The sequence below is a fragment of the Eulemur rufifrons genome, chromosome 30, assembly GCF_041146395.1.
Source record: "Eulemur rufifrons isolate Redbay chromosome 30, OSU_ERuf_1, whole genome shotgun sequence".
NCBI classification, from domain to species: Eukaryota; Metazoa; Chordata; class Mammalia; order Primates; family Lemuridae; genus Eulemur; species Eulemur rufifrons.
Genome location: NC_091012.1, coordinates 106,856,359 through 106,879,429, shown reverse-complemented (window position 1 = coordinate 106,879,429; position 23,071 = coordinate 106,856,359). Strand labels below are relative to the sequence as shown.

Below are 23,071 nucleotides of genomic sequence, written 5' to 3'. Positions count from 1 at the left end.
CCTAATTCCACCTCATCAAACAAGACACAGCTCAGGTGTCAACTCCAGACAATTTGCCCTCACCAGCCCCCCAGGTTATATTAGGAGCCCCAAGTAGGGATTTCTACAGCAATCCCTTACTGGATCACCCACAATAAGGAAGAGGAAGCAGGCTGAGGCAGAGTTTGCATCTAACTCCACAAGAATCTTTTCGGGAGCTCCACAGTTTAAAACTTTTCACTCAAATTAATTTTAGAGAGAGGCTTTTCCTGTTATTTCATACCAACAGATTGGAGATAGGTTGAAATCTTTCCACGTCTGGCCAAAACCCAGCTTGTGGTTTGATAAAAGACTTAACAGGAAGCCAAAACAAGCTGGCAATGTTTGCGAAGACAAGGCCTCAAATGGAACGCAGATGAAATTACTTATTCTTTTATTAGGTTTAATCCTTTTTAGAGAAAATTATACTTTATACAAAAGGATCATTCTAGATCTCAGTGAAAGGCCCTGCATGTAGTTTTCAAGGTCAGTATCAGAAGAGGACCTGGCATATAAAAATTAATACTAGTGCAAAGATTTAGAGAGAAACAAAATATATATTACTGTCTGGACAAATTATTCTAGGGGTGCCTGTAGCCGAGATCCAGTTTCCCCATTCACTTTAGGACATCTGCTCAGTCATCCCCAAATCAAAAACAAATCCAGGTGCTTTTAGTCAGAATATCTAAACGTCATACTGAGTGGTGGGCCCCAACCCTTACCAGTTCAATAGTTTTAATTAATTCCTTATGTTAAATTGGCTTCGTACTACTTCAAAAAGGAAATGTTAACATCTTTAATAAAAAAGTAGACATCTTTCATATTCTGGGTCTGCCACTGACTGGTTGATCAAATTTATTCCCTTCTTTAAACCTCAATTTCCTGATGGGTAAAAGAGTAAAAATGTTTACCTCTACCTCATTAAGTAGTTGTGAAAAGAAAATGAAGCAACTTACATAAAGTACTGGGCATGTAAAACAGGAAGGAGAGCAGGAGTGACGCCATGACAGGCTGGACCTCCTGGAATAGGCCTAAGTTTCGGTTTCCCCAACGTGGGTCCTCCCCTTCCCCCGAAATGCCGCTGATAACAACTACAAGGTCCCGAGACTTGGAACCAACCAATCAGAAGCCAACACGACCTTGGAGCCAACCAATCAGGAGCCAACATGATCAACCACTCTTGAAGGAGCAAATGAACTAAGGGAGGGAGGGGGATGGTGTGCCCAGCATATGTAACCTACTGAAAAGTATAAAAGCTTAGTTTTTACCTCAGGGTGGGGTCCTGGTTCGTAGAGAGGCCACTGCGTTGGTGCTCTGGGCCTTGGACCCTAGCTCGAGCTAGCCAATAAACTCCTTTGTCTTTTGCAGCCTCGGTGACTCTACCTCTCTGTTCCTGGGGCCGAGGGAAACCGGTTCTAACAAGCACAGTGCCTGTGACGTGGCAAATAGCCAACAAATATCTGTTCAATGAATGAATGAGTCCAACATCTTAGAAAGCATTTGGCTTTGAAATTGGAACAATTTCCAATTTCAACCTCACTCCGTCTCTTAGGCATTGTGGAATCTTGGGCAAGTAATTTCTTTACTTCTCCCAATTCCAGTTTGTAAAATGGGGACAATATCTTCCAGGCAGGGTTGATGCTAAGATTATATGTGCAAAATTACTTGCATATATTGGAACTGCAACTGCTATTGATGATGAGCATGCTGGGCTTAGAAATTAATGATTCCTCTACTTCTTCACTTCCATCTCCCTATAAATGCTTATTGACAACTTATGGCTTCTTACAGCACCTTTCATCATCCTTAGATTCAACATAGATGATTTATCTAATGATCAAGTCTTACAATACTGATATAACCTCCTAGGTTTATAATATTTCTTCAAACTGTGCATCACACACACAAATAACTAGGTCTAAAACCACCCTTTTTTTTTTTTACTTATAGCAAAACAAATGGATAACTTGTATCATGAATTGGATGAATGCCCACTGACCATAGCAGAGAAGGGGTAAGGCAGTTTCTTCTCTATTAATAACATTTTTATCATGGACTTGGAATGATATAAGCAGTATCTTCTGCTTAATCATCATCAGAAAGAATCTTTTAAAATCTCTTTTCTGAAATTAAGACCATTGTATTTGACAGATAACCTTCCTACAATTAAATGAATAATATTTCTGAACCCTAGTGTGTAATTTTCCACCTTCCAAAATGGCTGTTTCGTACTTTTTCTTCTTAAACTTCCTACATGACACCATCCCATCCCCGTCCCTCTTCAACTGATGACCTTACCTCATTTTTATAGAAAAAATGAAAGAATTTGTTCATCTTTCCACAATAAACCCATCTATACAACTTTGTTTATGCCTGTAGGTGAAACTTTACCTCCTATGACTGAAATGAAGTGTCCTTTCTTTAAGGAAGCCAATCCTTCCTACTTTCTTTGGATCCTATTCCCCCTAGGGCTTCAATCCTCTAATCATATATTTTCTCTCCTGCATCATCAGTTTCTCCTTCCTTCCTGGATCATTACCATCAGCACATGAGCCTGCTCTGGTATCTCCCATCTTCAAAAACTCTAACTGTGGCCCCAACACCTCCTTTTAGCTACAACCCCTTCTCTGAATCCCTTTATATCGCTTCTTCAAAGAGTAATCCATACACACTGCCTCTATTTCCCCACCTCACTCCAGTCAGACTTTCATCCCTACCAGTCCACTGAGACTGCTCTTGTCAAGGATGCCAGTGATTTTCATATTGCCAAATCCAGTGGTCACATCTTTGTCTTTAAATTATTTGTTCCCTTAGCAGCATTTCATCATGCCCTCCTTCTTGATCCACTGTCTTCACTTTATTCCTGATCTATAGTCTTCCTTGGGTTTCTTCCTCTCTGAACTCATTGCTCCTTCTCAGACTTCTTTGCTGGATTCTTTTCCTCTTCCCAACCTCTAAGTGTTGGAGACTCTCAGGACTCAGTTCTTGGACTTCTATTTTTTTTTAATCATTCCCAGGTGATCTCATTCAATTCCACACCCTTGAAGCTTCAGATTTGACATATAAACTGCCTCCTTAATTGTGCCTTCTGCTGTGTAATAATCATGCCAAACTTAACATGTCCCAAACAGAGCTCTTGAGTCCCCTCTCTCAAATCAGTTCCTTTCTAGGCTTTTCCATTTTAGTAATGGTACCACAATTCACCCAGTTGTCCAAGCCAAAATCCAGGAATTGTCCTTGATTCTTTTTTTTCCCTGACTGCTCTGCCCTCTAATCAATACATCAGTGAGTCAACTCTACCTGAATACAATCATATCTTAGCACCCTTTCTAATATCACCTTGGTCTAAGACTGTATTCTCTCTCCTTGGGACTATTGCAAAAGCCTTGCAACTGTTCCACTCTTGCCTCTCTAAGATTTCCATTTACACAGCACAGAGTATCTTTTAAAACAAAATCAAACTCACGATACTTCCCTGTTTCAAATCTTCCAATGACTTACATTGCAAACAGGGGATCCCACCCCATGACTTACAGGACCCCATATGGCCTCACTCTTAACTACTTATTTATCTTGCCTACTCCTCCTTGCTCATTCTACTCCAGCCAAGTTGACTTTCTTTCTGTTCCTTGAACATACAAAGATTGTTCCCACTTCAGGGACTTTGCACTAACTGTTTCCACCTCCTGTAATGCTCTCCTCCCTGGTATTTACATGTTCGGCACCACAGATCTCAGCTTACATGTTGTCTCTAAGGAAGAAGCATTCCCTGACTCTGCTCCATCATTCCATGATATATTATCTCTGTATGCAGGTAGGTATTTATTTGGTTGGTCTGTTGGTTATTTATTATGCGACCCCCCCCCCCCCGCCCACCACTAGATGATAAGTTCTGTAAGGGCAGGGATCTTGCTTGTGTTGTTTCCCACTTTATCCCCAGCACCATCCTCAATAAGTATTTGTTGCTGGCATGAAATAACTCAGACAAATTAATTAGTTCAGCTGAGAAGGATGAAGAGTGACTCATTCTGCAAAGAACTTACTCTGGTGAGTCCATCAGAATGCATTGCTATTCAAAACCTGATTTATTACAAAACTTATTTTAATTTCAATGTGACTAGTTGATCACAGGTATCCTCTAAAATTTTCAGCCCCAAATTTTCCACTCCAAATGTCTCTTTAATTACAAATTTAATAATTTTTTCAAGAGAAAAAAATTAAATTCCAATGCTGAAGTGCAGTCTTTCACCTGGACATGGATTCAAAACAGGGCCCCAAATATCAACAGTATAACATCAGCTCCACAACTTGTCTGCCTCATGTTTAAAGTCTCTATAGAGTTCCAGCCGGGCGCGGTGGCTCACGCCTGTAAACCTAACACTCTGGGAGGCCGAGGCTGGCGGATCGTCGAGCTCAGGAGTTCAAGACCAGCCTGAGTAGGAGTGAGACTCCCGTCTCTACTAAAAATAGAAAGAAATTAGCTGGACAACTAAAAATATATATATAGAAAAAAATTAGCCGGGCATGGTGGTGCATGCCTGTAGTCCCAGCTACTTGGAAGGCTGAGGCAGGAAGATTGCTTGAGCCCAGCAGTTGGAGGTTGCTGTGAGCTAGGCTGACACCACGGCACTCTAGCCCGGGCAACAGAGTGAGACTCTGTCTTAAAATAAATAAATAAATAAATAAATAAATAAAGTCTATAGAGTTTCTTCCCTTTAATCAGTAACACCATTTTGGACACTTGTCAGAAAATTAAAATGCTTCCTCTGCTGAAGGTCACTTGATCAACTGAAGCTTTAAAGAGTTATTTTAAGAGTTTTGTTAATTATTAACTCGTGGTCGGGCTCGGTGGCTCATGCCTATAATCCTAGCACTCTGGGAGGCCAAGGCAGGAGGATCGCTTGAGCTCAAAAGTTTGAGATCAGCCTGAGCAAGAGGGAGACCATCTCTACTAAAAATAGAAAAAAATTAGTCGGCATGGTGGCCTGTGCCTGCAGTCCTAGTTACTAGGGAGGATAAGGCAGGAGGATCCCTTGAGCCCTGGAGTCTGAGGTTGCAGTGAGCTATGATGAGGCCACTGCACTCTACCCAGGTGACAGAGCGTGAGACTCTGTCTCAAAAAAAAACAGCAATTAACTCCTCTGGGCCATTTAAATTCTATACCTGCACTGTTAGACAGTTGAAAAGAAAGATACCTGTTCTATGCTATACTTGCTACTTATAGAAATTTCTTACATATTAAATGTGTTTTAATATTATGCTCCAATTGAAATGTTTTGTGTCTGTGTGTATTTTTTTTTTTTTTTTTTTGTTGAGACAGAGTCTCACTTTGTTGCCCAGGCTAGAGTGAGTGCCGTGGCGTCAGCTTAGCTCACAGCAACCTCAGACTCCTCGGCTTAAGCGATCCTACTGCCTCAGCCTCCCGAGTAGCTGGGACTACAGGCATGCGCCACTATGCCCGGCTAATTTTTTCTATATAGATTTTTAGTTGTCCATATAATGTCTTTCTATTTTTAGTAGAGACGGGGTCTCGCTCAGGCTGGTCTCGAACTCCTGACCTTGAGCGATCCACCCGCCTCGGCCTCCCAGAGTGCTAGGATTACAGGCGTGAGCCACCGCGCCCGGCCGTCTGTGTGTATTTTTAAATACTTTGAACAAACTCTCTGTACTCCCAAGCTTTAGGTATAGCCCAAAACTGTCATATCAGTTAGGATTTCAAGTTGAAAGGTGAAGCCTCCTGGCACGGGAGAGGTCAATTCCATCTTGTTGAAGGGAGGTATAATCCAGACCTGAAAAACCCCTGTGATCCTAGACAAATTCCTCCTAGACAAAGAAGCAAATACTTTGCCAGCTCAAAATGGCAACGTCACCATTTATACCCACGGTTGCAAAACTACAATATTTTAAGTCTTTAGTGGCAAAATTCTAAATCCAGAAAATTATGCTGTGATGTTACCTTCTTCTACGCCTCTTTGTCCCTGTAGATTTATGTTTGATTCTATGAGTCTTTATTTCTGGAGCTCCTTTTCTCTGTGTTGTATCTTTGTGGGAGTCTCTAGGTGTTAATAAATTCTTAGCACTGTATCTTACTTACTATGTCCCTCTGTATCTCATGCTTCCCCAATTCCTTTTGCTTCTCTTAACTAACCCCAATGCAAAGCCAATAAATATTTATTTACTTTCACATTTGTTGGCTTGGCTGAAAATATATAGAAATTTGGGAGTCATGGTAGTAAAGGTGGGTTTGAAACCACTGAGTTTCCCTGAAGGTTTGTAAAAGTAATAGAATCACAACACAAATTTTACATAGAATAGTACCACAGAGAAAACATGTTCAGGGAAGTCTACTTATTGGATTAGGCCACTTTAATTGCAGTATCAGGAATCACCCTGTGGCTATTGGCCACACACCTGGGTGTGAAATTTGTACACTGGAAGTGGTTGGGAGGCTCACAGATCACAGAGAGAGCTAGATTCACAGGCAGAGAAAGTAACTAAACAGCTTGGCGAAAATATTTCTAGTATGAGTTAACTATCAGTTCAGAAGCATAAACATGAATAAACACTGGTTTATTCAAAAAGAAGAATGGATTCCACCCCACATTCTAATCTCAAGCCAAGAAAAAATGAAATAAAAATAACCCTCCCAGAAAATATAATTGAATAATAGACACAAGAAAAATGTTCGACTTTGCTGGTAATTAAAATGAAAAACAACCATTTTCACCTCCCAACTTGAAAATACCATTTTCACTCTCAATTTGAGAAAGATTAAAAAAAAAAAGGATAATATTAATTGCTACCAACAGTGTGATGAAACAAAGCTGGCAGAAAGAGTAATTGGTAAAGGACTTGAGAAAAGCAATTTTGCAATATCTGTCAAAAACTTAAAACTGTCCGTACTTTAAAATCAGAAAGTATTACTTTATGATTCAATCCTAAGGAAATAATACCAAATATGGAAAAAAGTAATTATTCCTGAAGATTTTTAGTGCAGTGTCATTGATAATAACAATACACATACATAATGCATGATGTCCAATAGTCTGGTATTAGTTAAGTAAGCTATGGTATGCCTTACTCAATGTTACTTAAATTATGCTCATAAAGACTATAATAATATGGAATGTATAATAGCAGGTGAAAAGATATAAAATTGTGCCTATAATATGACTACAAATATAAATGTGTGGCACATGCATGCAAGAGCACACACACAGAGCCAAAACAAACACATGTATATAAAAAAAAAGGCTAGAAGAAAATATAGCTAAAGTTAAAAGTGCTTCTCTTTGAATGGCAGGACTTTAAAATGAACTTACAAAAATAATTCATCCAGAATTAGTTTTAAAAAAACCCTATTTAGTCCTGATCCCACGTGAGCAACTTCATTTCATTTACTGGACTATTTCTGGGATTCTCTTTATAAATGACCAACTTTTCTTTATAAATTTATATTTTAGAGACCTAAAATTAAGCATATAGAGTCACATAATTGCAAAACTTCTCTATAAATCACAGTCCACCTTCCTTTATATTGCCACTATTTCAGAAAAAAATGGATACAAGTAAATTGATAGAAATGCTTTCCCAAAGGTCAACTGTATATCAAATTAAATAAAAATAAATTCAGCTACTTGATATTTTAGAAAATTTACTTCAATTGCAACTTAATGCTCAGAGTGGGGAATGGAGAGGATGCACATTATTTTTTCAAGGCAAGGGAGCTGTTTCCCTTAATTGCTTTTTCTTTAACACCACCAATACATCTTTATTAGATTACACTGCAAATTTTGGGTGTAATAACATTGTTTATATTGTGCTTTCTAAACTAATGAATACAATGCTCAGGCCTGTGGTGTGTGGGCACCATAACTATCATTTTAGATGTTTTCCTGGGGCTGATGGGAGGCCATGGAAGGGTTTGAAGCAGAAGAGTAACCTCATGAGATTTACATTTTAGAAAAATTGCCCTTCCAGGAGAAAAGTGTGGAAGGATATAAACCAGGCTGTTAACATGGGTCACCAGGAGGGCAGGGATAGGGCGGAGGTCGACAAATATTTAGCTTTGTCATTGAATAACTGTATTTGCTTCACTTTTGACAAAAAAATGTTTTGCAACTTCAAAATATCAACTTTGAATTTTTTCCCATTAAAAACAAGTTGTTCTTCCTTTAGTGTAAGAATAGACTGGATGGATGAACTTTGAGGACATTATGCGAGGTGACATAAGCTAGATGAAAAAGGGCAAATACTATATGATCCCACTTATGCAAGGTACCTACAGTAGTCAAGTTCATAGAGATAGAAAGTAGAATGGTGCTTGCCAGGCATTGGGGGAGGGAAGAATGGGGAGTTAGTGTTTAATGGGTCCAGAGTTTCAGTTCGGGAAGATGAAAAAAGTTCTGGAGATGGATGGTGGTGATGGTTGTACAACAATGGGAATGTACTTATGCCACTGAACTGTACCCTTAAAAATAGTTAAGATAACAAATTTTATGTTAGGTGTATTTTATCACAATAAAAAAAATAGAATTGGCCAGAGGAGGGCTAGACCAAATGATGAGACATAAATTAGCAGACTCTGGGAACTACAGTGGTCCATGTGAAACAAGGATTTGGATGCAACTAGTTTACTTGGGAGGTGATCTCAAGAAGCTCTGGTAGGGGCCTGGGAAGGTGAGCCAAGGGAAGGCAAAGGGTGCAGTGGCAAGTGGGTTACCACTGTGGGCAATTGTGGGGACATATGGGAGACAGTGTGGAACATGCCTCAGCTATTCCATCTAAGAGGTTAGGAGCCTGGATTACTTACCCATCAAAGTATGTCAGTCATAGACTGATGGCTGCTTTTGGAGAGCATTAACCCCAACCCCACTGCTCACCTGCCCTGGGTATGAGCCAAGAGGGGCACCAGTGGCCAGAGAAAGCCTTTAGGCAAAGATTTGCAGCAGACAGAAGCCACAAGTCCACGTGTATCAAATGAGTACTAAGGGGATCTCTCGTGGGACCCCTACAATGTCTGCTACAAATGTCAAGAGTCTTGGCTTGAAAACTTGCCTGAAGGTGGTTCCATTTCTCGAAACAGGAAACACTGCAGGCTGAGCAAGTAGGTGCAGGCAAAAGAAGACAGCTGGCAAAGGAGACTGATGGAGCAGCTAATGATTTAGGAGGGAAGCAGGAAAGTGTGGTATCATGGGAGTGATGAGGAGAAGGGACATTTTGGAATGCCCAATTAATATATAGCACAAGAAACCAGAAATGCTTTTCTTAGATCATGGAAAGTATTTTGGAAAACAATATTAGTTATATAACAGTTTATAGGCTCCAAACACTCCTATACTGGACTGTACCACAAGATTCAGATGCTACAGATGGAGAAAACAATATTCACCAAGACAACAGTGTGAGATAAGTGTTTCCACTCTTTATCTCCTTCTGACCTTCCACTTAATGTATGAATTACACAAACCAATATACTGCACATACCACCTTACAGAAAGAATGTTATTTGTTGAGAAAAAAACTAATATTCCCTTTCTTATCATGTGTGTAAGAATTATATGTAATCAAGGTCCTTTGGAAATACCAGGCAGATATTGTTATTATATTTTGCACATGTATTTTGTTGTTCTTCACACATAGCTTCAATAACAAGATTGAATAAGTTCCCACTTTAAAAATAACTTGCAGACATTAGTTTTCATTGTCATTGAGGTCTTCATCCATTGCATTTGAAAAATATTGAAAATGATGCTAAAAAGGATATGTATAATAGAATGTATTATTTGACTGGTTTAAATTCTAAGTGCTGGCCAGGCGCGGTGGCTCAGGCCTGTAATCCTAGCACTCTGGGAGGCCGAGGCGGGTGGATCGCTCAAGGTCAGGAGTTCAAGACCAGCCTGAGCAAGAGTGAGACCCCGTCTCTACTAAAAATAGAAAGAAATTATATGGACAACTAAAACATATATATATACAAAAAATTAGCTGGGCATGGTGGCGCATGCCTGCAGTCCCAGCTACTCGGGAGGCTGAGGCAGTAGGATCGCTTGAGCCCAGGAGTTTGAGGTTGCTGTGAGCTAGGCTGACGCCACGGCACTCACTCTAGCCCGGGCAACAGAGTGAGACTCTGTCTCAAAAAAAAAAAAAATAAAATAAAAATAAATTCTAAGTGCTAATACGTTTTTTAAAAAAATCTCTCTTTTTCTAAGAAAAAATATTCAAAATCTTAACACACACATATCTATTCATTAGAAATTTAAAATTCACTAAGACTTTTAATTTTAAAGATTGGTTTTAAATTTACGCTCAAGTAATCTTTAAACCTACAACCTCCTTTCAAAAGAATTTATGTATGGGGAAGGAAGCCAGATTTCACAGATATCTTTTTGCTGAAATACACCTTTAAAAGAACACAGTAGCAGAAATAAATGCTTTCTCATTTTCATCAGCTTCTCATAGTTTTCTGCTCACAAACCCAAACCCAGAAATAAGGCAAGCATAACACCAAATGATTTTTCTTCTATGTGCAAAATGCTTTTGCCTTCCCTACCTTACTGTCACCTCAATCTCTTTGTCCTTTTCCCCACTTCTCAGACCTGCCCACTGGAAACTCAATATTGTAGACTGCAGACTGATTTATCTACAAAAAAACTCATTTCTCCTCGGATACACTCCCCTTGAAGTCATAAAGTAACAAGGGGAGAAAAGCAGAACACAGTGTATTTTGGATGTTCTGCCTTTTATCAACTAGGGCCATGTGATTTCCTTTCAGGTGCTGACCACGCCTATGTGCAGCCCAATTTCTGATAACATAAAGGCATGCATGATATTCTACTTATAACCCTCATAAGGCCAGAAATATACCACCTATGAGTAAAACTAAAGAAGCTAGCAGAAAACAGAGCACTTGGAAACCAAAACCAAAGTGATCTTAGCATGGATTCTGATTTTATCCAAAGGCAAGTTCTTTCAAGGTACCAAGAGGCTTCTTTCACTTAAAAAGTACATTTCTGTGCATAAGCCAATAATAAATAAGCACAGGAAATGTAAATGTAATTTAACATGATTTTCATGTGTGTGTGTGTGTGTGTGCGTGTGTGCATGTGTTAAGCTGGAACCATTTCCTGGTTGTTCATTCCTAGCACCTAGCACCATACATAGAAGGCATTCAGTCAATGTTTTCTAAATGAAAGACTAGCAGCAGTCCAAGGGGACAGAATGGCATGTTGCCAGCTGAGATTTCGGGTAGATAGTAAATATAAGAGGCTGAATCACAGGATTAAAAACTAGCCCACAATTTCCTCTTATAGACCCTTCCATAAATAATGTGCTTTTTCTTTTTCAATCAGAGATCAAAATCCTCAAAGTGCTAATGACATCATAAGACTAAAAGTCTAGCTCCATAAGGTTTGTTTGATGGGGCATGGGAAGGACAGGACCACTCTTTCTCTCTCTTTCTATTATAGTTTGCCGCGAAATGGGACAAAGGGTTGTCCCCACTGGATTTTAAATGATGCTGAATTTTATATAGCTTCTGCTTTTTTCTATGCTTTTCTAATCATCTTCAAGAAAATGATCTGGATGATAACATCTGTCTTTGTCTCCCAGCCGCTTTATATTGCTGTAGCCTGACTGAAGCTTCATGATTAGAACATCTTGTGATGTGCAAACCAAAAATGCTATTCATTGTCTGTTTAGCTTAGGGTCCCCTGGCAAGCAGCCTCTGAGATAGATTTGTGTACAGAAGCTTTATCAGTAAGGGAAGCAAGATTGGGCAGAGGAAGGAGTTGAACTGAGACACAGACGCAACAGAGAAATCAGTCAATCCTATAGTGAGTTCTGAAGCTGAGATGACCCTTCAGAATTGTCCTGCGCTGAGGCAGGGAGGCCGGGCAGGCCCTCATACCCCCATACTGGTTGCAGGATGCCCCCAGGGAAGGGGATGCCCCCGGGTGAGCTAGCTCCCTTCAGTCAAGGGCAATTTCCAGAGAGGGCCTCAGCTGTGAACCAGCAGCAGTCAACACTCTCAGCAGGTCCCGAAAGGAGTAGGGCAGCCTAATACAGCATCTACTACACTGCCATTTCAGGGCCAATAGTAAAAGGGGCCGAAACTGAAATTTCAACACCCTATGTACATTAGAACGTAGATTTAAGTTTCAATCACTTAAATCTATATTTTAAGGAAAAGTATTCGAATTGGCTGGTTGTCTCTCTGATAAATCCTATCACCACTAAATCTTCCTTCAGGGCCTCTGAGGCCCTTGAGGTGAAGCTGCCATCCTCCTCTGTGTCATCTGAACCAGATGAACGTGTCTTTCGCAGCACCCATCACCCCTCAGAGCACTCACCTGTACACATCTGCCTCCCTCTGCTTGGTGTATCTCTCTAAGATGGGCCCGTGTATTATCCATCTGTATATTTCCACACCAAGCCCAATATTTGGTAAATAGGGCACTTGATAAGGGTTATTGAATGAACGAATGAATGAACAAATGGACAAACTTATCTTTCTCCCCTGCAGAAACAACAACATAGGGAAATACATTTGATGAAAGGAGGACAACTGATTTTAGCGCACATCTTTCTATGTGCTTACCGTCGGTGTTTAACAAGGGATGTTTGATTTCCACTAACTGGCATAGCATAAAAGGGCTATTCTGAAACAGTCAACTGTATCTTATGGGTCTCCTAAATAAACTGAACTCTATCACAGGATTTGAATGCAAACTAGAGGAGAAATTAAAATGTAAAACATGAAACAGCTGTTTGATCAGCTGTTACAATAGACCATGAACAAAAGCTATACTCATGTTTTATCTAGATGGGTAAAACTAATTACTCATAGAAAATGGTCTGTTACAAGGCTATTTTCTTTCCTGCACTGAAACACAACAGTTATCTAATTAATGATACCAAACTTCTTAGAAGCACAGGATAAATAGCATCCAATAAATTTAAAAGTAACATAAAATATATATTCCTAGTAAATAATGGTAGGCATAAGATCATAATTGCAAAAAAACCAGTTTGCCTGCATATTATAAAGGGCAAAATTTACTTGTAACCACAAAACTGAAGATATTTGTAATTTCTAGTACCTACAACTTCATTAATTTACAACTATGAATTGGTGAAGAATCATGATTGTCTCTGTACTGTGCCACAGGTGGGAAGAAATATTGGTTTCCTACTGAAATGGCCAAGAAGAAGCCATTATTAAAATTGGTAAAACTTTCTTGGGGTGACAATTTTGCAATAATTGTTAAATGTCTTAAAAGGATTCCCTGGCCGGGTGCGGTGGCTCACGCCTGTAATCCTAGCACTCTGGGAGGTCGAGGCGGGTGGATTGCTCGGGGTCAGGAGTTCGAGACCAGCCTAAGCAAGAGCGAGACCCCGTCTCTACTAAAAATAGAAAGAAATTAGCTGGCCAACTAAAATATATATATAGAAAAAAAATTAGCCGGGCATGGTGGCACATGCCTGTAGTCTCAACTACTCGGGAGGCTGAGGCAGTAGGATCGCTTAAGCCCAGGAGTTTGAGGTTGCTGTGAGCTAGGCTGACGCCACAGCACTCACTCTAGCCAGGGCAACAGAGCGAGACTCTGTCTCAAGAAAAAAAAAAAGGATTCCCAACATTTACTTATAGAAATTTCCTAAAGAAATCAGAATTATGCACAACCATTTAGGTTCATAACAGCTTTTTTTAAAATAGCAGAAATTTGAAAATAACACAAATGTTCAGCAATAGGAGATTGGTTAAATAACTTATAATTATATGAACTAATATTATAAAGTTATCAAGACCACACGGAAGAAGAACATTTAAGACATGATTAAACATTCACAATACGTTGTTATTTATTTTTAAAGGGATACAAATGAGTACAGTAAATACAATATATGCTATGCATAAGGAAATAATAGGTGGCAATAGTAACAGTGGTTAGGTTTTTGTGGGGTTCAATTACAGATGATTTTCATTTTCTTTTTGCCATTTTCTGTAATTTACAGATTCTCACAATAAATATGCAATATTTCTGCAATTCATGTCATTAAAACATATTCCCATCTCTCTAAAAAATAAAATTCCTCACACTGTAAAGCAGTAAGGTAGAATGTGATTGCATCTTTCATTTAGTAGCTTTTCTCTTTAAAAACTTTTAAAGGAATTTTGGTTATTAATTAATTTAGTTATTAGTTCTTCACTTTATCCTTCTGAGAAAGATGCTCTGCAGGATGACAAAAGCTCTTCCAAAGAGCTTGTTTCTTTAATGTAGAAAACTGGAAAATAACCCAAAGAAGTGAGATATAATTAAAGACACAATTATCAAGGCACAGTTTAAGACAGAAACACAACTGGGATCACAAGAATAAAAAGCAGCCCCAACTCCAAAAGATGACATCAGGATTCCAAATTCAATATAAAAAAAAAATCTTTAGAAATATTGGATAGGTTAATCAAAAGGGAGGATTATTTAGCCTAGAAGGAGAGCAAACAAAACTAAGGACCTAGTAGAACAACCTTCATCGTGCAATTCTGATAAGTGTTGAGGAGGAGGCCAGTATGAAAAAATGGCCTAGGTAAGAGATGCCCAACTTAAGATCAAGAGCATAAACTTCAGACATGAAGTGGAAATTAACTAGCCTATGACATTTAGATGCCATTAAACGGAGACTATGGTAACACGGCTAGCATTTGAAAGGTCAGACTTACCTGATGCTTTCTGACGGTGTCCCCTCTCTCACAAAACAAAAGGTTTCAATGGCAGTTTTTATATAACAAACAGGATGAACTATTCGCTTTGTGTTTGAGATTGCCCAAGATGTGTGTTTATCATTTAGTAAACTGGGTCACAGCCCTTGGGGAGAAAATCTCTTTGTTTTTATTTTTTTTTAAAAAAAGGAAAATTTTAAATCCAGTCAAGTCCTTCAATTCCAATAATAAAACGTCAGAGGGAAGACATTGATTATTGTTTGTGATACTTTTCTGGGTAGGCTCTCAGCAAGACAATGAAGAAAACAAGTACATCTTCGAAGACCTCCTCCTACCCATTCTTGTCTCCTCTCTACCCGCATTTTGCTCGAAACCTTCTTTGGGCATTCAGGACAACCCAGTTCATTATAATCAGCTCATCATCTCTCAACCTGCTCCTCAATTTCTATCCATTTCTTGGCTTCCCTGGCTATCAGCCACATGACTACCCACCCAAACCTGGACCGTTCAGAATCTGTTCAATTCCACTCCCTTAATGAGACTTTCTCCAATTTTAAGTCTCATTTTAAGTTTCCTGAGGTTAGGAAATTGGTCTTACTCTTTTTCTATACCTCCCTTCAGTAAATAAATGCATGCTGACTTGGGAAACATTGCTAACAGGGACTTGCCTTTCTATACTATCTTTATTTACCGAGTTAACTGAGGAGGCTGAAGATAGATCCATTTTGTGAACATGAGAGTTGAAAATAGAAACAATGTATTTGAAATATTCCTGATTTTTACCTCCCACCCAGCACCATTTGGTCAGTTTCAACTGCATTTCCTCCTAAGGCTAAGGGCTTATCTCCCAGGACAGCAATTTTATTCAAAAGAAGTGGCTGTGAGGTCTCCAGCCAGCCCTTTGGCCTCTCTAGATCTCCTTTTGCCTGGATGTAAAACCAGGTGATCTCACCTGGTAGGTAAAATTCTAAAGATACTTCCATCTTTAGTCACCAATGAATCTATTAAATCAAAACATTTTTTAGCTCGGAAGAAGTTTCTTACCTGGATGTTCAAAATCAGGAAGGAATTTTATATCATTATCCCCCTCTCTTAGGGGAAATAACGTTTTTGCAGACACATTACTACTACGCTAAATCTTGAGATCCTTGCAAAGGGTAATGCTGCACATTTAACCTAAGCAAATTTCTAAAGCATTCTGTTATGAAGATAAAAACACTTGTTTTTCAGCCACATAATACATCTGGACATGGCCTCTCAATTTGACTTATTTTTTGGACCTAGAAGGGTATTTGATCTTGCAAGTTTCCAGGATCCCCTCAGTTAAGTATTGCCCAGTGACTTGTAAAAATAATAAAATTAACGTTTATTGAACATTCCAGCAGTTAGCCCAGGACCATCCCCCCACTTTTTAAGTAAGGATCTTGAGGCAGAAGAAGCAGGTAACTTGACCAAGCTCCACATTTAGGGGAAGAGGTGGGATTTGAACCCAAGTCCCAGGCCCCCAGAGCCCTTGTGTTCACCATTTGTGTTATCTTCCTTCCTCTTGGTATAGAAATGTGTTTTGCACTTCTAGTTTCTGGCATATTTATCTCTTAAATACATATTAAAACATGTAGAGTTGAAGTTTTTTCTTTCAATTGAGCTGCTGCTGACTTCCTCACATCATGTGTGTTAGTAAATCGTATACAAGCCAAGAAAGCAGAATGCTATTCCCCGTGTGTGTGGGGGATGTGTGTGTGTGTATCAGTGCATGTGCACACACAGCCGCAAACCACTCCCTCAACTCAAAGTTTGTCAGTGGAGAAGGCTGGCACACTGGCACTTCAGTCCCACTAGTGGCTAGTGGCCATTTTGTCAGCCTGGTTAACAATAGCCAACACCTATTGTGTGCTTGCCACACGCCAAGCCCCATTCCAAGCTCTTTACATGTATTTTCACTTTTAATCCTCTCAGCCACTTTATGAAATAGATACCATCATGATACCCATTTTCCAGATGAGAAAACTAAGGCATGGGAAGGTTAACTGTTTGCCTAAAGTGTCACAGCTAGTTAGTGGTGGAATAGGGTAGACCCCATCCTCTTAACCCCTCTGCTCTACCACTGCCCCTGTGTATATAGCAGGGAGCCTGGACCTCAACACTCAGAGGAGAAGGAAACTGTGGCCATTATCAATGGCCAAGCCTTAACCCTGCCCTGGTGACTTCTGAGGACATACAAGGACCTAGAAATTGTGACTCTAGTGGCACCTGGCTCAGCCTCCATAGCCCACCAACTGACCCTTTCCACCAATGTGCCCCAGGTGTTAGAATAGAGCAGAATGAACAAGGCTTTGTCATGCTTAACCTTCACAGAGCTGCTGTCATTCTAATCAACCTCCTGACACTTTGCCCAACATGTGTCAGCGCCTGATAGCTTGATACACTACCTCTTTTGATTATTTACTATTAAACACTATTAAATAAATAATATCATTTACTATTATATTAATGCATTTGTTTTCTATTTTAATTAAGACAGGATTCAGGTGGCTAAAATAAGGACAAGATCAGAATCGGAATAACAGCCAGGCTGGGGTGAAGCTGAAGTATAGATCTAGGACTTCCAGAATTTCTTCTGATGAGGAACCCAGTGGGTCCCAGAGCCCGAGATGAGCCTGAGTTCCTCAGGCCCATTGCATGGTGGGTGGGGGGGATAAATGAATGGGCTGGGTCAGGATGAGGCTGGAACCAGAAGACAGGTCCCTACTGACCCCTACACATGCACCCCGCATCCTCTTGCCACCTTATGTATGCCTCACATCCAGAAAAAATTGCTTGGTGAAAAGGAAGATGTGATTACACAGAAATGCCTCTTTCTTGCTCCCATAGATTGAAAAACGCTCCAAGCCAAACAAGGATGTAAAGGTAGAGCAAAGCAAAGCAAGGTAAAGCCATAATGACCACCGTTTGTGGTCCTTAATGTGCATTCTTTCTAATCCTCGAAACAGGCCTGCCAGAAAGGTATTATGAGTTTCATTTTAAAGATAAGGCAGCTGAAGAACAGGGAATTTATGTAACTTCTAAGGTTATACAATAGGTAAGTGTCAGAAAGGGGATTCCCAATCAGTCTGACACTGAAGCCTATGCTGTTTTTTAACATTGCTGTATTGCCTGTCTATATTCTGTCCTTGACTGGGATGTACAAATTTCCCAGCAAATCTATACATTCAAATGGGTTAGAGAAGCCCAGGGAAGTTCTCCATTTTTCTTTACCAAAAGTGAGGGGGAGGCTTTGCCACATCCGCCCACCACATCCCTCAACTCGTGACCCCTCGTGAGTTGCCTGTGACACTCCCTTCCCAGACCAGTACTGCCAGTCTACAGCCAGTGTGTCGCTCCCGTGGCCACTGCACATCACCTGCCAGGTGTTAGTTACAATTTACATTTCTGGTTTCAATTGTTCTAGGGATCTCAAACAAGTGCCTGCCACCCTCAGATGACCAAACCTCCTCTCCTAAGCCTGGCCAAAATTTTCTTGTTTCTGCTTTGAGTAGCTTTTTCTAGCTTTTATTTTGGGGTCTGAGCAAGAGCCATTCCAGAATTGCAAAGGTAGTTCCTGTGGTTCCACCCCCAATCCAAATACTAAAGCTGAGTCTCAGGACAGAAGCAACATGGTGCTGTCCAGCTCCATGTGGGAGATGTCATTGCTATGCCAAGTCTCCAGACATGACCAGCCCCTTGGATGAAAGAGATTTCAGTAGGTATTCATTTACATACTGTACACACTTCTAAAAAGCAAATCTATAATTGCCTTGGAAATTTTCAAACATCTAAAAAGAAAGTTATATATTAACCAGCTGTACTCCCAATACATCCCTGTTTATCCCAAAGGGAGTGATTAAAATTTGCTGACAGCTCTAAAAATTATCAGGGAATTACCAGAATGTCCCAAGTTTAATAATTAACAAAGTTTAGAAACCAGAGTTGAATTCAGAGACTTTAAATAAAAATTATTGTGCCGGTCACCTACTAATTCTATAATTCTACACTTATTCTTAGTTTTGGTCATTTCATCTATTTCAATGGCTTCAACTAAAACTTCTGTCATACACATCTGTAACCCCAAATTCTAACCCACATTTCCAACTGCTAGATTTCTCTCCCTGGGTCCTCCCAGCACCTCCAACTCTAGATGTCCTATCTTTTCCCAAAACCTATCGTCTCTCTTCTTCACATCCCTTTTTTGCTAATATCATCACCATCTCCCCAGTCATTTGACACATGGCACTCTGTGAACCAAAAGTCATCAGTGCTGTTCATTGACCACAGAAGAAGCTAAACCTTTTGGAAATGATATACAAGGCCCCCGACAATTTATCTCAACTGACTTTTCTACCTTTGTCTCCCTCCCTCCAGTCTTCCCCCACCTAGCTCTCCACACTGAAGTTCTTAAGGTTTCCTAAACACGTTACCATGTTCTTTCACATATTTGTGGTTTTATATTAGCTGTTCTTTAGCTTAAAATGATTTTTTCATCTAGTCTCCTGGTGAATTCATATTCATCCTTTAAGACTCAGTTCAAATGTCACCTCCTCTATGAAGTCTTCCCAGATTTTCTCAGAGTTTGACATTCTCTCCAATCACCTTCCCTGAAACTTTTTACCTGCACTACTAAAGCCTCTCTCATAGGTCAAACAGTATTAATTGTTCATGACTCTGTCTCCCACATCACCTTGTGAGGGCCCATGGGGCCATGGCCCTGTATAAGTCATCTTTTATTCCCTTTGGGACAGGATATGGGACAGGAAGGAAATGTTTATTGAATTAATGAATAATGAATGAATGAATGGACTCCTCCTGTGGCATGTACCATCTTCTATTGTCTTTGTTTGGGTATCCCATCCCCCTTCTTGGATTGACAGGTCTTCCAGGGCAAGAACAACGTGATCCATTTTTGAATCCCCTACCCTAGCCTCCCCTAATGCCTATTGTTTGAACAAATGAGTAAAACTCTCATGGAGCCTTGCGCTACATTTCAGACTTTGCAGAGCTATTTCACAAACATTGTTTCACCTGCCCTTCACAACAACCCTGTAATCTAGGTATAGTTAATTGGTGGTGTCCCCATGTAGCAGATAAAACAATTGAGTACGGTTGGGCCTTGAAACCCTGTTTTCTTGGTTCTTAGAACAATGCCTATTCCATGGAGTGTTCTTAAGAAAAGGCAGATCTACTCATCAGTCCCTTGTTTTGATCACAGTTAGGGGGTGAATGTAGAGGTCCACCACTGCTTGTAAAAACAGCCAAACCCCTATCTACCCTACCCATATGAGTCTAATATGAATAATCTGAGTGAACTTAAAGGTCTGGAGTATGAATTAGAAAGAGCAAAATAACAGGGGAAAAATAGAAGAATCTGAATCCATTAGGCATACTAGGGTAAGAAAAGGATTTGGGGGCCTGAAAAGAGAACCTTCAGCTTCTGTACAATGGGGTGCTGTGCAAGGCAGCACCGAGAGGTATTCAGTAATATTTTCTAAAACACCTAAGTAGGTATGCTTTTAAGAATAAGTTCCTCTAGGAGAGATGTCAAAAATACTGAAAGAAAACTGAATCTATACACAGCCTTGGCCACCCTCAGCATGCTGTGGTTATGCATCTATGTACCTGCAGCGCTGGGCACAGGGCCTGGCATGGGTGAACTCACCAGGGCGGGCTAGACAGATGTGGTAGGCTGAGATCTGACTCAAAGGTGCAGAGGGCTGCAGCGGAGGCAGCAGCACAGGACCAGGGTCAGCACCCAACCTCCACCGCCTGTGTTTACTCTCCAGCCACAGGAGAGTTCCAACACCTCTGCCCTCCTCTCTGTCCTCCTTGCAGGAAGCAAGGCCACCCCTGCCCCTGAAGGCTACCTGAGAACTGATTAGGGCAAGTCTTACACAACACATTCACGGGGGTCTGGAAGTGTCTTAATTACTGCTCAAGCACCAGGAGGCGCTGAGAGTTGGGCCAAAATATCCCTGGGGTCCCTTAAACAGCCTGTGCTAGGAGCATTGCTCATTCTCACAAACCCCACTCCCACATGATCAGCCTCACCCTCCCCCACTAACCCCATTCCTCCTTCTGGCTTGTTTTTTTGTCACCCCTACTGCGTACACAGCCGCCCTGTGGCTGAGGGGGTATCTCTGTTCCCATCCTTGCCAAATATGGGCTGGGCCAGGGAGCCAAGTTGCAGCTTGGCCATGCTGCGCGGCTGGGTGGGGAGGGGGAGGGGGAGAAGAGGCATTTGCCAAGAAGGCCCTGCAGCCTCAGGTAGATCTCTGACAATCATGGAACTGCAGAGATTCAGGGGGGTCTGGAAGGTCTTTGGCAATCGATTGGCCAGGGCCCAACCTCTTCCTTCTGTTCAAGGTCATTTTCCCTGATGCCTGGATAATATTACGACATAGTCCATGCCTGCTCCAAGCGAGGGTGCCCGGAGCAATTACTGACCTTTGCGCCACCCCACCCCCCCAACCCAGGAGGCCTCCTCTCTCCCCACCCCCTTTCTCCTGGCTTCGAAAATTCCAGCAAGGAAAGGCCTGCGTTCCCAGGGAGAAGGTCAAAGTCTGGCCCCAGACCTTCAACAGGCTTCCTTCCAGCCCCTGGCTTCTGCCCCAGTCGCACCAAATCCTTCAACCGAGGAAGGGTTCGGTGCGCGGCGCTCAGGACGCACTAGAGCCCCTCCCGTGCACAGAGAGTCGCGGGGCTCCAGGGTCAGCCCGCGCCCCACTGCCGCCCCGCGCGCCTCCCCCAGGCGACCACCTGTCCGAGTGCGCGAAGAGGAAGGAGGGCGCGCAGCCGCGACTGACCTGAGATGCCGCCCCCCACCACGACCACGTCGCATTTGCTGCTCATGGTGCTCGCCCCGCTCCAGGCCGCCCTGATGCCCGCTGCTCCGGTCTCTGGGCCTCGGCCCCCGCCCGCCTGCCTGCTTGCCCTCCCGCCAGCCGCGCGCTGCCCCCGCGCACTAGCGCCTCGGCCAGCAGCTATATGACAGCCCCAGGCGCCGGGACGCGCAGCCCCGCCCGCCCGCGACGCGCAGGCCGGTTGGAGCTCCGGGCCACCGCCCCCGCCCGCAGCTCGGCCCCCTCCCGCGGGCCTGGGGAGGGCGGGCGCCTGAGCCGAGAAGTCACTGGGGCCTCAAAGAGTTCCGCCGCGGGGCCACCACCCCTGGGCCTTGTGCACGGTATTTTCCCATCAGCCTCCCTAGTGCGCTATTGAGCTTGGGGGCTGGGGGATGGCAGATTGGGGGTGTCTTCCTCCAGCGCCCCAGTTACTCCTCGGTGTGGAGCAAATAACAAGCGTTCGTGGAGCACTTTCAAGATACCAGGCACTGTGCTAAGCGCTTTAAGCCGGATTCCTGTTCAACCTCACAACACATTTTACAGAAAGTAAGACGAAGTAGTGAGTGAATGGCCAAGGTAAGATAAAAAGTCGAAAAGAAAAAAAAAAAAAAAAAAAGCCAGGAACATTCCAAGACCCACTTTGATCCACCACACACTATTGCCATTTCTTGGCACATTCTTGGGTGAGATTCCCAGCCCACCTCTGCCTCCTCCCAGATACCCACTTCATTCCCCCTTTCTTCTGTGTGATTAAGTCAGGAAGCCTCCTCGCTAGGATTGCTAACGCAGCACCTAAAGATGCTCTTAAGTTTCCCCACTTTTGCAAGTGATCAAAACAGCCAACTGCACATTGAGCCACCCAGTGTGTCAGCGGTGGAAGCTGTTGAGGTTGAAACCCAAGAGGCTGGTGGCAGCAGGGAAGTGGCCTTGAATGGGTAGGGTGAGATTCAGAGTCCCCCGGAATCAGCAAGCTGAGTTATTTATGTGACCCTGGGATGTGGATCTGGGGACCCTGGCTTAACCAAACATGGGGGTGATTCGATGAAATTATAGGTGTTTAAACTGAAGTGGTTCTGGGTAAAACAAGGTTTGTTTTTTCAGAGCAGTAGGAAAGCCACCTCTGAGAACTAAAAGTGGGAAGAAGCACAAGAAATAATTGGGTGAAGAGCTTCTGTTCAGCCTAAGGGAGCTGTGGGCCTGGTAGGGGCTGGCTTCAGGTCTGGTCAATTCGTAAGAACCTGAAGCAAACCTCCACCTCATCCCTCCCCACTCCCTTTATCCACCTGCTACCACGGAGTCCTGAACTTCTGCTGCCCTCAGACTAGAAGACGGTTTGGGCATTTCTGTGACTGAGAAGTCACTGGTGGCAGGAAAAGTCTTGGTCCAGTTCTGACTTAGATTCTAGAAACTTCCATCTCTCCTGCTTTGGTATAAAACAGACCCTGTGCCTGAACCCTGAGCTCCACCCCAT

General features: G+C 42.0%; 1 protein-coding gene across 1 annotated transcript in view; it reads right to left on the bottom strand.

Annotated features, from left to right (window-relative positions):
- Positions 1-21,748, bottom strand: part of MAOB (monoamine oxidase B) — a 108,571-nt gene extending 86,823 nt beyond the window's left edge. The window contains exon 1 of the mRNA XM_069464095.1: positions 21,565-21,748. Coding sequence (XP_069320196.1) covers positions 21,565-21,610 — 46 coding nt within the window. The 5' untranslated portion in view covers positions 21,611-21,748. The remainder of the gene's footprint in view (positions 1-21,564) is intronic.
- Positions 21,749-23,071: the final 1,323 nt, after the last annotated feature.